The 16980-nt window shown below is 35.9% G+C and overlaps 1 protein-coding gene across 13 annotated transcripts in view; it reads left to right on the top strand.

Moving 5' to 3' along the window:
* Positions 1–16980, top strand: part of CHD9 (chromodomain helicase DNA binding protein 9) — a 167062-nt gene that overhangs the window by 123538 nt on the left and 26544 nt on the right. For all 13 annotated transcript variants that reach the window (XM_045818956.1, XM_045818951.1, XM_045818948.1 and 10 more), the window contains 12 exons: positions 474–669; positions 3103–3270; positions 4141–4320; positions 5984–6094; positions 7404–7600; positions 8053–8252; positions 9766–9925; positions 10361–10450; positions 12386–12489; positions 12977–13094; positions 13956–14013; positions 16795–16837. In XM_045818956.1, coding sequence (XP_045674912.1) covers positions 474–669; positions 3103–3270; positions 4141–4320; positions 5984–6094; positions 7404–7600; positions 8053–8252; positions 9766–9925; positions 10361–10450; positions 12386–12489; positions 12977–13094; positions 13956–14013; positions 16795–16837 — 1625 coding nt within the window. The remainder of the gene's footprint in view (positions 1–473; positions 670–3102; positions 3271–4140; positions 4321–5983; positions 6095–7403; positions 7601–8052; positions 8253–9765; positions 9926–10360; positions 10451–12385; positions 12490–12976; positions 13095–13955; positions 14014–16794; positions 16838–16980) is intronic.

The following is a 16980-nucleotide window of genomic DNA, read 5'->3' as shown; positions in this document are numbered from 1 at the left end:
TTATATTATCAGATTATTTTTTATTTCTAGTGTCTTTTTTAGTATCAGTGTTCCACTTTTTTAGTGTCTTTCAAAAGGTGTATTATTCTCAGTTTTATACCATATAAAGTACAAGAAAGATTAAATTGATTTATAAGATAAATTTCATGGAAAACCCCAAATTTCTTCTTTTTTAAAAGATCTTATTTATTTTTAGAGAAAGAGAAGGAAAACGGCAGTGTGTGGTTGTGTTTCTCACACCTCCTACTGGGACCTGCCCAGCAACCCAGGCATGTGCCCTGCCTGGGAATCCAACTGGCAACCTTTTGGTTCACAGGTGGAGCTCAATCCACTGAGCCACACCAACCAGGGCAAATTGCTTTTTAATTTTATAGGAAACTCAAGTTGTAGGAAAACATACTTTACATTTGATAGAATGTGTCTTCATTTTTATTATATCTCTCTATCTAAACGTATTGCCTTTCTTTTGATAGATATTTATATGAGCGAATTGATGGAAGAGTCAGAGGGAATCTTCGGCAAGCTGCTATAGATCGGTTTAGTAAGCCTGATTCAGATCGATTTGTTTTTCTGCTGTGTACCCGAGCTGGTGGGCTGGGCATCAATTTAACTGCCGCTGATACATGTATAATTTTTGATTCTGATTGGAATCCTCAAAATGACCTTCAGGTAAATAAATTCTTCAACTAAGAGAATGAAATTTGTTTTTAAAATTTTATAACTATTTTGATAATGCACTTCTTATATTTTTATCTGGACAAGCTAACATGTATATTTCCCTAAGTAATATCTATGCCAAATAAAATAGATGAGTTATTTTAATTTTAATTTAGTAACAACAAAATATAATACACTGTACATATATATCGTACTACTTAAAACAACTTTACCTACTTGAGTGCACTCTTTAATTGTTTAAAGTGTATTATGTAAATTTGAGAGAGGCCTAAGACTTAAAAATAACCTATTTATATTAAATAACATTTTCTGTTTCATTTCCTTAAAAATAAATATTTGCTTTTTCTAATTTCAGCTTCTCAATCATTATATAAGATAGTATGCACAGAACTGAAATGTAAGAGTATTTTTTTATGAAGTACTATAGAAAATTAAGGTATTCATATAAGTTAAGACTGTGAAATGATTTTGTAGAAACAGGAATATTAATTGGAGTGATAAAAGAGTCAAAGGCTATAGAAGATAAGGTATGTAGGAAAGATGACAAAGTGAACTATAAGAGAAATTAATCCTTTTTATTAAAAGTATATATTTATATTTTAGAGGGAGGAGAAGGAAGGGAGAAACAGGGAGAGAAACATCTATGTGCAAGAGATATATCCATCCATCCATTGCCTTTTGTGTACCCCCAACCGGGGCCTGGTCTACAACCCAGCCATGTGCCCTAACTGGGAATTGAACCGGTGACCTCTTGATTCACAGGCCATGCTCAATCCACTGAGCCACACCAGCCAGGGCAAGAAATTCATCTTTTATTGTCCTCAATAGTAAATTGTGTTGCAGTTAATATTATTACTTTAAACAGATAAAAGGCCAAAAATAGTACATTGTTATGTAAATTATACCTGCCTCAATAACAAACATGTTTTTAACCTCTCGTTTGTGTAACTGTATGTAATCTAGTTCCAAATATGAAAGGTTTATCCAAAATTAATAGAGTAGAATTCAATTAGTAAGTATTTTAGGCTTTCTGGGACACAAGGTCTGTGTCACACATTTTATGCTTATTTGTTTAACAGCTCTTTAAAAATGTAAAAACTATTCTTAGTAGCAGGCCAGATTTGAGTAACAGGGTATAGTTTGCCAGTCCTTAGGTTAAACCCAAATGATAATCACTTACCTTTGGAATGCATATTTATACTTATAGCTGACCACAATGCATGTAATGTTCTAAAAGTTAATCTAAAATAAAATAATAGTCACATTTGAGAACTGGAAATACTTTCAGATTCCCCAAGTTCTCCCTCTCACTTGGTTTTTCTTATTATAGACTAATAAAATATTTTTGGCCTTTTGTGCTTTCTCTAGACCTGGAGCAAAGTTGTTCATTCACCGTTCTGACTTCCAATGGCTACAAAGTGTATGAGGGTAGAATAAAGATGTCTACAAAGATAGCATCAATGTCACCTATAAATTATAAAGTCACAATTTATATTTCAATCTTTTTAGGATCATGCAAAGGGGGATAATAATTTGGGAGAAAGACCATTGATACTATTGAAACTTTAGAGTCAAAATTTACTATGTAGATTTATAGCAGGAACACATAAATATTAAGCTCTTCACCCACCACTACCAGCACCACCACTACCTCCCTACCATCACACACACCTAGTGAAAAAAAAAATTAAGCTCTTATGTAGTCTCTGGTTTCTCTACTTTCAATATGTCTACATATTAGATAATTACTCCTTTCTGTTTAAATACAATTTAGGTCGCCAGAGTTACTCACCTTAGGTTTTTTGTCCCCTGATTAATTTCCCAATTTAACTAAAATATATTGAAAATGTTGTCAATAATGTAGGTTTAAAGGTTGAATTGCCAAACAACTAAAATAATTATTGATAGAATTGACATTCATCTAAAGTTATACTGATGGCACCCTCTTTTAAAAATAATCATTCTCACACTCAGTGGATTGAGTGCGGGCTGCGATCCAAAGGGCCACCAGTCTGATTCCCAGTCAGGGCACATGTGGTTCAGGTCCCCAGTAAGGGGGCGTGTTGAGAGGCAACCACACATTGATGCTTCTCTCCCTCTCTGGCTCCCTCCTTTCTCCCCTCTCTAAAAATAAATAAAATCTTAAAAATAAATTAAAATAACCATTCTTCAATGATTTATTGTCTCTGAAATACAAGATTAAATTTTAACTTGTAGCTGATTTTGGAATAATTTTTTAGTAAGCTCTACTTTCATTATTAGAAAACATTTATTTATAGATAATTCAGTAGCAAATGGGTCTAAACATTCTTACATGCTTTTATACTCCATCAAGATATTATACTATTAAATACCTTTTATGTGATGTCTGTTGTGCCATTTTGTGAAATAAATTAAATTTATGACTTTTCCTTTTTTTTATAGGCTCAAGCTCGTTGCCACAGAATCGGTCAGAATAAAGCAGTGAAAGTCTACCGACTAGTAACTCGTAACTCATACGAAAGAGAGATGTTTGACCGAGCCAGTCTGAAGCTGGGTCTCGATAAGGCCGTGTTACAGAGCATGAGTGGCAGAGAAAGTAATGTTGGTGGCGTATGTATCACTTGGAACTTTTGTTTGCATTTACTTTTAAACTCAGGCTGTTATTTCATTTTGATCCCTACTGAACACTAAATAGATGGGTTTTTTCTATGGAGGCACTTCAGAATAGTGTGACATTTAGTTAACTCTTTTGACCTTGTTTTGTTTGTGTAGCTCCAGTGCTTGTGAATTGTAAGAATATGTTTTCAAGGAAGTTTTTTGCTCTGCTTTTAGTATGTTTGCATCATGGCATAGGAAAATGGAATTTGTAAATTTTTCTGCATCTTTCTATACATTGTTTTTCAGGTTTTAGTGTCAAACTACTAGCATTGATTTTTGTCTTATACTAAATAATGTTTTTTGTCACTTCCTCCATCAAGATTTTTTTTTTTTTTAATTTTATTTCTTTCTAGGAGAGAGGAAGGGAGAAAGAAGAAACATCCATGTATGGTTGCCTCTCAATACGCCCCCTACTGGGGACCCGCACTGCATGTGCTCTGACTGTGCACTAAACCAGCAGCCCTTTGGTTCGCAGTCCCCCCCACTCAGTCCACTGAGTGACACCAGCCAGGGCAAGATTTTTTCCTTGTATCTTGTGCTTGTAATAACTCTAGAATCCTAGTGCTAAAAAATCCAGGTACTTTATAGGTAACCTGACCCATAGGCTTTGTTTTAACTTCAGATATTTTAGGCAAATGGCAAATCACATTTTAAAGATAGTAAAGAATAGTCGATAATTTCAATGTATTCTTTCAGAGAATTCTCTCTTATGTACATCCAAACCCCAAACTTACATATGACCTTGTGTTTGACATCTTTAGGAATATTTTCTTATTTTATGAACCTAAAAAAATTTTGTTCCCAAAATTACTTTCTCCTTAGATTCAACAGCTTTCCAAAAAGGAAATAGAAGATCTGCTTCGAAGAGGTGCTTACGGTGCCATCATGGAAGAGGAAGATGAAGGTTCTAAATTCTGTGAAGAGGATATTGATCAGATCTTACTACGTCGTACAAAAACTATTACGATTGAGTCAGAAGGACGTGGGTCAACTTTTGCTAAGGTAACAGTTTGGAGAGGATAAAACAAAATTTGTATATTGTCAGGAAACATTAATAACTATAAATCTACCCTATTTGGGAAAATAATTTAAAACTTTACTAACAGCCTTGATATCTTCCTCTCCTTTTCTTCTTTTCCTTTCATTTCTTTTCTCTTCATTTCTTCCTTTATTTCTCTCCTTTCTTTCCTCATATGCTAAACTTATATCTTGCATTCATCTGAAGAGGTTTTTATTGCAGTATTCTGTCCCCCCTGCACTGATTCATGCAGATTTCTCCTTTCCACATTGTCTCCTGTCTCCATCCCCCTCTGAGCTAACAGGAAATCTTTATCTTCACAGCGATCACTGTTTTTTTGTCATGTACTACAGGTGTTATACCAAAAGAAATGATACCAGCCTTTAAATGAAAAATTTTCTCTTGCATTCATTCAGCAAACTAATGAAATCTGGTGTCAAGGACTTATTTGCTGAAATACTAAAATGTCTTACTAAAAAAAAAAGTAAAGGAGGAAATGATTGATTTTGTGTAAAAAGGAGTGTAAAAATTCAGGAAAGCCTTTGCAGAGAATATAACATTGTAGCTAATTCTTTAAGGAAGTGTGCATTTCATTGTGTTTCAAAAAGAGAGGGAAAGGGACATAAATAAATCATAGGTGATTCATGAATCAGATTTCAAGGAACATGGTATAGGAATGCATAGATGTTCAGGATGAATTAAATGGTGGTGAAAATGAAGGGTTAGAGAGGTTGGAGCCAAATTGGGAGGGGTACAGAAAAATTCCACTTTGAGGAATTTGAACTTGATCATGAGGCTTTAAAAAAGCTTTTAAATCCCCTCAAGCAGAAAGTGGATATAATGCAATCTAATTTAGTAATTTAACAGTAACATCAGAGAACTAGTTTGAAAGGAGAAAGACTGGAGGCAGGGAGATGAGATAAGAGGCTTATGTAGGAAATGATCATGGATGAATTAGGGATGTGGAGAACCACTTGAATCAACAAGAGTTGATGACTAGTTAGAAACATAGAGAAGGAAGAGACAGAAATGACTTAAATTTGTAGCTCAAGTAGCTAGGAGGGTCCTGGTGTCATTAAATAAGAGAGAATGCAAGAGCAGGAAATTCATATGCAGAAAATCAAGTATGGGAACTGTTGTATTTGTGGCATTTACAATGCATCTAAGTAGAGATGTCCAGGAGAGTTGCTAGGATACAGGTATAAATTTGGGAGTTAATAAATAATAAATTAGAAGAAAGTAGTGTAGCGGAAACAGAAGTACCACTGCAAAAGTATACAGCCGAGGACTAAAACCAGTCACGACTGGGTAGACATACCTGGGCTGTAGCCTTTTTCCTGAGAAATCTTGTTTACTTTGGATTCCTTGGCTCTACCCAAGTTGTCAACACACTGTGTACAGGTATTTTTCCTTTGTGCCTAAAATTACCTGAAATACGGTTAATTTAAAAAAAAACAGTCATAGAAATCACCTTTGTTGCCTCAAGCAGATGCTGTGCTCTTTCAGATCACTGCATTTAAGGGATTGTTTGAACATATGTGTGCATGCTAAATTCCAGACTCTTCACAGTAAATGTTTTACTTATGCTTTGATATATTTTTCCTATAGCTTCAAAACATTTTGAAAAACTGCCATTCTGTGTTTCAGGCAAGTTTTGTGGCATCTGGAAATCGAACGGATATATCCTTAGATGATCCCAACTTCTGGCAAAAATGGGCTAAAAAGGCAGAAATAGATATAGATACCATCAGTGGTAGAGTAAGTATTTCTTTTTCTTTAAGAAACTATCAATTGGGATAATTTTGTATTATAATAGTTTAAGGTATTAAACTATGTACTTAACAAAATAAATTTATCTGTATAAGTAAATTGATGTAGGGTGGTAGACTGCTTCAGTTTCATACTTGTGATAGATGTCATGATAGGTGGTAATACAAGGAAAGTTTAATTTGGGGTATTATTTATATCCTTAACATTATACTGTGTGTGTTTTTTAAGATTTTATTTATTTATTTATTTATTTTTAGAGAGGGAAGGGAGGGAGATAGAGAAAGAGAAACATCAATGTGCGGTTGCTGGGGGCTGTGGCCCGCAACCCAGGCATGTGCCCTGACTGGGAATCAAACCTGCGACACTTTGGTTCGCAGCCCGCACTCAATCCACTGAGCTACGCCAGCCAGGGCTCTATAATGTGTTTTAAAAACATTTTAAATGTCTTTAAGTTGTGTGTTTTTTCTTTTTTGCTCTTTATCTTGGTGTCAGATCCCATTAATGGTGATCCATTCAATTGTATCCATCTTGTATCACAAAATAGTCCATCCTGAATAGTATTTATTTGTTTCCTCATTAGTCTGACCCTCAAGACTACAGATTACTTATGAGCAAAAGCTGTCGTACTTGCCTCTGTATCTGAAGCCCATAACATAGTGCTCAACTTAGAGAAATTTCTCAGTAAAGAAAAAAGCATGTTAGGTTGTTTTGAATGAATTAAAACTAAATTGAGCATAGTGTGTTCGTACACTTATTACCCTGCTTTCTGTGTATTAGAGTAACTTTTGGAAAGCACTGAAACAATTTCTAGATCTATAAAAATATTTATATCATTTGACCAATACTTCTAGTCTTAGGTAATTTCCTCCTTTTGAATTTATCTGTAGGATAAATGTATTAGATCATAAAGGTTTACTTTGTTTTAAATTTAAAACAATCTACCTTAAATTATGAATTAGGTGAAGAAAATCATAATCCATAAATCTATCTTAAAATATATTTTATGGTTATTGCAGGTACATAATACAGTAACTTTCATATTATTATAAAGTAAAACACCAAATTATTTTAATCCTATTACTGTAATATAAAATTATGTATGTGTGGTAATAAGGATTAAAAAGGAATGTAAAAATTTTTAAGTTTATTTGGTAGGTTGGTTAAATTATTTGTAATTTCTTTTCCTCGCTTTCTATAATTATTAACTTTCTGTACAATTTGAAAGGTGAAAATATAAGACAGCGTTATAAGCCCAATAGCAAAAGGGCCTTCAAGTAATAGCTGTTAAATTTTACAGAACAGCTTGGTTATTGACACTCCAAGAATTAGGAAGCAAACAAGACCCTTTAGTGCCACAAAAGATGAATTGGCTGAATTGTCTGACGCTGAAAGTGAAGGAGAAGAAAAGCCCAAACTCCGGAGACCCTGTGACCGTTCCAACGGCTATGGAAGAACTGAATGCTTCAGAGTAGAAAAAAATCTACTGGTCTATGGGTAAAACACTATTTTTAACATTTACTGCTAGTAGTCTGCTGTGTAAAATTATAGAAAACATACTGTATTCTAGTATATTTTTTACCTTGTTAAAAATCAATAAAATATATTTTTAAAGTTTCCTCAATTTATATGTTTAACATGTTCAATAGCAGAATGATGGGGCCTTCTTAAGTTTTAAATTATAAATGTATCAGTGAAGTCAAACTCACTGTCCTGAGATTTGCGTATTTACTAATACAGAGTGAATGATGTTATACTTGAAGGAATAAAATATACTAGAAGTTACTATGACATGGCTCAGCATTTTACTCATGGGGGAAAAACTTTATTAGGTAAATCCTATTAATGATGAAGTATGTTTTTTGCAGTTTTCATGCCTTTTATCCATGAGATACGGTTTTCTTTAGACCTTGACTCAACAATAATGTAAATATATCTTTTTCAACCAGATGGGGCCGATGGAGAGAGATCCTATCTCATGGTCGTTTTAAACGGCAGCTAAACGAGCATGATGTAGAGATCATTTGCCGAGCACTCCTAGCGTACTGCCTCGTTCACTACCGAGGAGATGAGAAAATTAAAGGCTTCATCTGGGATCTCATTACTCCAACTGAAGATGGACAAACACGGGAGCTGCAGAATCATCTAGGTAAGAACATTCTTTTTTTTTTTAATTTTTGTTTATTTTAATTCTATTTATTTATTTTTTAGAGAGGGGAGGGAGAGAGAAAGAGACATCAATGTGCGGTTGCTGGGGGTCATGGCCTGCAACCCAGGCATGTGCCCTGAGTGGGAATCGAACCTGCGAGGCTTGGTTCGCAGCCCGTGCTCAGTCCACTGAGCTACGCCAGCCAGGGCACAAACAGACCTATTTTAAATTATAAGTTACATCGTAAATAGCAGAAATGAAACAATAAATAGGATTTAATGATGCGTGTGAGATAATTTTGTTAGGGAAGGGTTTAAAAATATGGAATGTCTACTGGTTTTATTAGAAAAATCTAAGTATGAATGTTTTTAAGAGGGCTGGAATGCAAAATAACAAAAAATGTAATTTTAAGGTGGTAGTAATTGACTAATATTAAAACAAAGACACTACACAATAAAAAAGACAAATCCATAAAAGAAGTATGAACTTGAATGCATCAAACAAAATGGTTTCAAAATATAAAGATAAAACCCAGCAAAATGTTAAGGAGAAACGGACAGGTGGACATAGTGCTTCTGTGCACGACTGCGGTAGGACTTCTAGCTAGCAGAGCATATGGTGAGGAGAAGACACACGAGGTACGGATCGGAAGGAATCCGACCTTCTTGAGTACTAATTGAGAAAAATTATACGGGAAATAACTCAAGTGTCATTGAAGATTAATATGAGGTGTGTAGTCATAGATTTTACACAGCAATTACAATGGATGGATTAGTCTCATGAATTACCAAGTATAAATCTCAAAAAAAAAAAAGTAAGTTGCAGGATTACATGTATAATATGATGTGTGAAAACTTAAATACTAAATATTTCTCAGCATGTGAATATATGCATTTAATAATGCAAAAACAAATTCAGGGTAGTGAGCCTCTTTGGGGAGGAGGGAGTGGAGTGGATTTCAGCTATACGTTATTTCTCTCAATAAAACTGTCCAGTTACAGGATACATTAACATTAAGAGTGGAGATCCTTTATTGTATTCTTGAAATGTTTTACAACAAAAATGTCAAAGAAATGAAATGAATTCAGCTCTCTAAACAGGAACCCACAAGAACCCACAATGGCTAAATGTAATCCATGTTACTTGTAAAATCAGTTTTGAAAATCCAGGCCAAAACATGATTTTTGTTACTAGGGGAACAAAGTAAAGCACAAGGAAAGGTTTGATCTTTTGGTTTTTACATTTGAAAAAAATGTGTTTTGGAACAAAAATAAAATGAAATTCACTCATTAAAGATAGAAGGTTTGTTGGGGGAAATTGTCTTAATATCTGTGTAAAGTAATCGTGTCGACCCATCGTCTTGTGATTGGATCAGTAATATTTCGAAGATCTCTGTGTAGCCTGTGCAGACCTCTGAAAGTCTCCAGAAATTTCTTACGTTGAAAAAAATCTTTCGTATTGCAGAACTTTATACACATTTCCCTGGTTTCACATGTCCTCCTCATTTTAACAGGCCTCTCAGCCCCAGTACCCAGGGGCCGAAAGGGGAAGAAAGTGAAGACCCAGACGAGCTCATTTGATATACAGAAAGCAGAATGGCTTCGAAAATACAACCCTGAGCAGCTGCTTCAAGATGAAGGCTACAAAAAACACATCAAGCACCACTGTAACAAGTAGGTAGTGGGGGATCTAAACCACAGCTCATTAGCAGTTTATTTTTGTGAATTTCTAAACAACCTGAAAGCATGCTGATTTTGAATACAGGGACAGTGTGGTCTAGGACCAGTCTTAATCTTAATCTCACAGGATATACTTCCTCAAATCCTGGTACCTCTTGTGTCACTGTTTCATCAACAGAGAGAGAAATAAAAAGCCTCCAAATGATCTCATTGTACATTACTTAAATAATGATGATTGTGAAGATTTCGGACAAACCTATTTTGTGTATGTGGTAGTGATGAGATTTATCTACTAATCAAGAAGTAATTGTTGTTATTTCATTATAAAAAGTCTGTATATAAATTTTTTTCTAATTTAAACCCCATGTATGGATTTTCTTTAATGATTAATGTCTTTGTGTCTTCTGACTTCTTTCTGCTTATCTTTAGGGTTTTGCTTCGGGTAAGAATGCTATATTATCTAAAGCAAGAAGTCATTGGAAATGAGTGTCAGAAGGTTTTTGATGGAGTTGATGCAAGGTAAATGAAAAAAATTGTTTATATTTTTCAGTAACATGAAGAGGCAAAAAACTGTATAATTGTTGCAGTGGCTCATTAGTCAGTGAAATTCACAAGAAGAAAAATACACCAAATTTAGAGAATGAACCCATACCAATTTGAAGCCTTCTATTACTGTCATCTTTGCTTTTGTCACTGATAACATAATAAGAACGACAATAGTGTAGTGGTTTCCTGCCATGAAATCTGAAACTTAACCTTCCTGAACTTACGTTTTTCTGTACTTATAGTGGAAGAGGGTTTATACTGACTGACTTTTATGCCCATGCAGGATCCATCCAACCCCCTGGCGCCTCAGTTCCTTCACCTTCGTCTGCAGTCATCTTTTTCCTCCCCATGGTGGGCCCATGCTTGCACAGCCGTGTATTTCATCTTGCCATCCTCAGTAACAGCACTACTCTTAAATTTTGAACATCACTTCCGTCCTTCCAACTCATGTAACTCATGTGCTTTCTACTCTGATTCTCTAACGTCATCACAGTGTTTTCCATCTTTCCACTCACTGTCCATCACCACTTTCACACCCCTTTCCTCAGTACGAAATCTGTATGCTGTCGTCCCACAATTTAATCACTAACTCAGATCCTTTGCCTGCTTTTCCCTCTGTTCTCCAAATGTGGCTCAACTCCAACTCAGGATAAACCCAAGTGTCCATTTGGTTCTTGTTGAACGTTGCTGGAGAAAATCAAGCAAACCCTGCTTAAGTGACCCACTTCAAATCCATGATCATGGTTCCCAAGTGTGAGTGATCACAAACCACCGTGACTAGTAAATTCACTTTTCTCTTCTTTAAGAGGACTGTTCTACACCTCACTCCTCTGCCACCACTACTCTGTAATAAAATCTCCTATGGATTTTATTTTTATCGCGCTGCTTGCTGGGTTTTAGTGCCTCTTCTACCTGTCTCTTAAATGTCTTCACAAAGGACATCTCTTCTTGTCACTTACTTTTCTTGGGTATCCTCGTCTTTTCTGTGGCTTTAGTTTTTATTTCTGTACTGACACCTTCCCAATCTGTCTCCAGCCCACATCTCTCTTCTGAGAGTCAGATCCACGTCTCTCAAATGTGCCTTCATTGCTGATGCCTCCAGGCCTTTGCACTCTTTCTGGAACATTGATTTCCCCCTCTTACTGCCCAGCTGACGTCAGCGCAGCCTTTCCTAACCTCTCAAGTCTGGGTGAGGCACATGCCCAAATGTAACAGGGAATTATGTTTGCAAAATTATAAGTGCCAGAGCTGTTCCATATTCAAGAAAATAGCCAAGTTACTAAAGCATCATGGACGGACATATTATGGTTCTTAGTACTTACTGTATTTTCATTTTGTGGCATGGTATTATTTATAAACAGCATAAAATAGCACTTTTGAATGTTTTAATCCAATTATCAATCAAAAATTTGCCTCTTGTAAACAGTTCTTAATTTTTCAACGTGATTTCTTAGCAAAAGCAATCTAGAAGAGGTTAACTACTTTTGTAGCCTAATAATTTATTTGCCCTTCCAGGTCATCAGTCTCATTATGTACAAAATGAAATATTTAAAGCAGATGATTTCATAAAGTTGTTTCCTGACATAAGTCTCTACTTTCCAAAGGAGCCCCTTATGTATATCTAAGGGAAATCAGTGGAAAGAATTATGATTACTTAAGAGTAAAGTAAACCTTATTGAAACTTAGTTCTTTTGTTGAACTGAAGGTTATTAATTCATTTTATGGTAACTGTTGATTTGTGCAGTTTTATGGTTTTAATTTGGTGATTATGGAATATAAAAAAATCAGTGAAATAAAACCATATCCCTTTTTAAAAAATCACAATCTGTTACAAGCCAGGTAAAAATTTTGCCTCCTTTTTGATCGTTTGCAGTAATTCATAATGCCATATTGTGATTTTTTTTTAAGTGACATCGATGTTTGGGTCCCAGAACCAGACCACTCAGAAGTTCCTGCTGAATGGTGGGATTTTGACGCCGATAAGTCACTCCTTATAGGAGTTTTTAAACATGGTGAGTGAAAGTAATGTTGGTGGGGTCTTTATCCTATGTGTAGTGTTATTCAGCTAGTTCTGTTCATTGATTTCCACTTGAAGCTTTATTCCCATCACATTCATGTTATTATATATCATATAAAGCATACACTAGCACACTGCCTCCGTCAGTCACAGCATTTCCTCAGGAAAGGAGCGGCGCATGCGAACCACCCCTCCTGGATATAAGTATCACATGACTTCACCTCTTACAAAGAGCTCTTATGTGAAGTGTGTTGTGTGTGATCAGTTTTCCTTATTTTTCATTTTAATAGATAAATTTAATCAAAATTCAAGTATACATAATACCATGTCATGTGATATTTGTGATAATTGCTAGAAAATGCATCATTTTAATATATGGTCCCTTTAGTCCAGGAATGTCATCCACCGTAAACATGAGGGATGATTGTATTTATATATCTCTCTGTTATCTTTTTTACTTTGATCATTGGCGATCTCTCCAGGTTATGAGAAATATAACACTATCCGAGCAGACCCGGCCTTGTGCTTCTTGGAAAGAGTGGGGAAGCCTGATGAGAAAGCAGTTGCTGCAGAACAGAGGGCGAATGATTACATGGATGGGTATGTGCACCTCAGAGTCACGGATTCTCTATGTCCCTGTCAATGTCCAGCAGGGACAGTGTCCCTGTTTGTGTCACTGGTGGTTAACCTTGAATGATGTAGAATAACAGAATTGGAGTTTACAGCTTAGAAGAGCTAATGATTCTCTTGTAAGTTAGCGCTTGTCTGACTAGTGAAATCAAGGAAGAGACTGGACCTGCCCATACCCTTTGTTTTGATGAGTCCTTTATTTTTTCCATTTTCTTTTCCTTTTCAGGGTTTATTTCATCGGCTAACATTCATTCTTGCCCTAGACAAAAACAGTTAGATGATTATAATTTCTTTTCCATCAACTCATTTTTTTGTATGAGTAACCAAAAGATTTCTTCTCCATACTTTTTAAAAATAAGAAGCTATTAAAAAGTAAAGCTTTAAATGCTCCTGGGTTCAAGTTAAACACTTCCAGTTCTAAAAAAGTTCACAGTATTTTGCTATTCTTAATCATGGCCATTAAGGCCATAAAATTTAAGAGGGCAGAAAGCTGCAAATGAAGAGAAATACAATGTTGTTCATTATACCAGTTACAAGGCCATTGTTATCCTATCAAAAGAGGAAAGTAAGACTATGTTAAGGTTAATAATTCCATATTTAAAAGCTAACATAGGAATATGAGTAAATTAAACAAGATTTCTCCTGACCTGCCATATAATAGTCTTTATCCTATGGCATGGTTTCCCTGGTTGAAGAGCAGAGATTTCAGTTTGATTTTTAAAGCACACTAAAAAGTCATCCCCACAAGACTCCATTTGTTTGTCTTGTCACAAGAACATTAAGTCCAGTACAGTTACAATTGCTTTTGTTGTTGTTGTTTTTTTTTAACAGAGATGTGGAAGATCCAGAATACAAACCTGCCCCAGCTATCTTTAAAGATGATATAGAGGTATGCTTTGGATTACATTTTAAAATCCTCAATTTCAGTTATTCTATGATTTCTTTGCTTTGCTTTCTTTCTCTATTGTGTGCTTTTCCTTCATATGTGTTTTCATTACACATAATTCTGTACCTCAAAAGGTTTGTTAGTGATCAGCTTAGTCGACAGATACCACAAATAATCATTCAGAATTTGCCTGATCTCCCCTTCTAGACAAGTTGGAGGTTGCTTCCAGCAGGTCGAGAAAATGGGGCTCACCCACATGCTACAGTTCCAGGAGCTAAGAAACAGTGTCCAGGCTCAGAATTCCAAAGCAGAGTAAGAACAAGCTACTCAAATTACACAGCAACAGATAGAAGCAGAGTAAGAACTGGATACTAACACTACACAGCAACAAACAGGAGCTACGCCTACACAAATAGGTTTGCAATGCAGGGTGGAGCCTAGAGGAATCCTGAGCGGCTGCAGCATAGTTCTGAGTGCACTATGATACCAAATCAAAAGGAAGGACAAGGGTTGGGGGAAGGTGCAGAAAACAATCTGTAGATGGGAAGGTGATGTTAAAGGAGATGAGGAAGCTCCATAATATTTGGGAGCCTGGTAAAAGACGAGATGATGCTGTAGCTGTCAGGGAGGATCTGCTGTTCTGAATCGCCACCAGGCTTCGATATTAATTGTGTATATTAGACAAGAGATGAGGCTGAGGCTGGTGTGTGTCAGTGAGAAGTAAAATCCTGTATAAAGTCAGAACTCTCAGAGGTCAGTACTTTCGAACCAACAGCACAAGCAAGTTCATCTTACCGTGGACTTCGGGTGGAGGAAAATTGTCTCCCCTGAGAATTCAGAGCCATAGGCCTGCCCTCTCTTCAGTTTGCAGTTTGATTTTTCACTCCATCTCTGTAGTCCAGGAACACTCAGACCAAAAATGTAATATAAAATGGGGTTGAGTACTGATGAGAAAGCCCTCCATAAAATGAGGTTAAATCACACATATTTCAATTATACAAGGAATAATTTATCATGAGTTATTGTTAGAAAAATACAAGAAAGACCAAGATTAGCCAGAACTCGAAGAACACCTGATGATAGACCTGTTGAAATAGAAAAAAAGCACATGTTTAAATGATTAAATACATGAAAGAAAGAAACAAACCAAAGAAAGATAAGGTATAATTTTTTAGAACTAGGGACACGTGCAAAAAATTATATAGAACTTTAGAAGTAGAAAATATAGTCAATGAAATTTTAAACTGGAGAAGCAGATTAGACACGGCTCATCTGAAATGATTTAGAAAGTTGATACGCGGAAATTATCCATAATGTAATATGATGAATCACCTTGGACAAATCAGAAGAGAGAAACAAGATTAATTTGATGGTAAAAGTTTAACGTAAAGACTTACTGATTGTTTGTGGGGGCAGGATTGAAGTCATGAGGGATTGGCTAGCAAGAGTGAAAGATCTAAAGAATTAGAGGAATAGCCACTACTCCTAGGGCTGACGCAAAGCACCCCCGGAGGAGCCCTGTTTCTTGAAATCCTGGCCTTTTTGGTAAGGGATTGGCTACAGTTCACTGGATGGCAGAAAAGTTGCTGTGCCACTGCACTCATGTGACTTGGGGAAAAGCCACCCTCTAAGGTTGCCAAGGAAGCTTTTCCCGGGGGAGTGTCTCAGTGGAGGTACTCCACTACGAAACCACCCAAGGGGGGGAATCTCCTCTTCAGCGCGTGCAAAAGCTGCCTGAACTACAGGAAGTGGCGCTGGGGAAGGGGCATGTCCCAAGGGAGCTGAGCAGTGAGGGGACTCACAGTGTCTCTGAAGCATGCGCTAATGACAGAACTTCTCGAGCTGGCTGGCAAAGAAAAGATAGTTAAAGAGCCCAGACCCATTTTGTCAGGGCTAGTAGGAGGCGTGAGAAAGGCAGTAAATTCAGAGCTGAGGCAAAAAGTCAATAACCAGCGCAGTGGAGACATAAACAGTTTTAGAGACGAAGAGAATAGCATGGTGACGTCTTCACAGTGTGTGTAACAGGCATTGCAGCAAGAGAGACTGGAGAGTGCGGGAGAAGCCCTGTTTCGAGAGAGATCAGTGGAGAACTTGTCCCAACTTGATAAAAGACAGGAATCCTCAGATTCAAGCAATAAAGGGAATCTTGGCGGTATAAATAAAACTATAAATCCACTCCAAGAAACATCCTGGTGAAACGGATATACCAAACAAAGAGGAGATGTTAAAATCAACCAGAAAAAAAAGACCCTCCTACAAAGGCTGATAAATCAAACTTTAGGCTTTTCTAAAACAATACAAACTAGAAGTCATTGGAATAAAATCACCAAAGTTATAAATATGTTAAGTTTATAATAATGTTGCAATACTTAATTGAAGATGCTTTGTTGACAGATGTAAATCGGGCATACAACAAAAGGAAACTGTTGAAGGTTGAAAAAGAAAAAAATTGAAGGTGTGCTAATAACCGCATAGGAGAATGAATAAATTATGTGAAAGTTGGTATATAGGACAATAAAAAAATCAGTTGTCAATAAAACCTGAGGTGTATTTATAGGCAGGTTGGAAGAAAAGAAACTGACCTAAATGTAATCATAGAAAAGGAAATAATTTTAGTAGTGATGGGTCTAAATGTGAAAGGCAGTAGAAAAATAGGAAAATATGGAAAACAAGAATAAATAAAAGTTTTGCATAAAGTTCTGTTATAAAGAAGTTTGGTACTCTTTTTATCTTACCTCTATTTTGACCCAATTACCCTGTGACATTTTCTGTTTTCTTTAAAAGGATGATGTTTCCTCACCAGGAGATCTTGTTATAGCAGATGGAGGTAAATCACATCTAATTATTTATTTATTATTATTATAAATTAACACTCTCATGATATGAGATCAGAAGCTAATAAATTTTCATAATTCTTCAAATATATATGAAATTTTTATTGAAGACAGTTGCAATCATTGTTGAATATAC

The sequence above is a fragment of the Phyllostomus hastatus genome, unplaced genomic scaffold (assembly GCF_019186645.2).
Source record: "Phyllostomus hastatus isolate PE091 unplaced genomic scaffold, TTU_PhHast_1.1 phas_scaffold_345, whole genome shotgun sequence".
NCBI lineage: Eukaryota > Metazoa > Chordata > Mammalia > Chiroptera > Phyllostomidae > Phyllostomus > Phyllostomus hastatus.
This window is presented reverse-complemented; position numbering and strand designations above follow the sequence as displayed.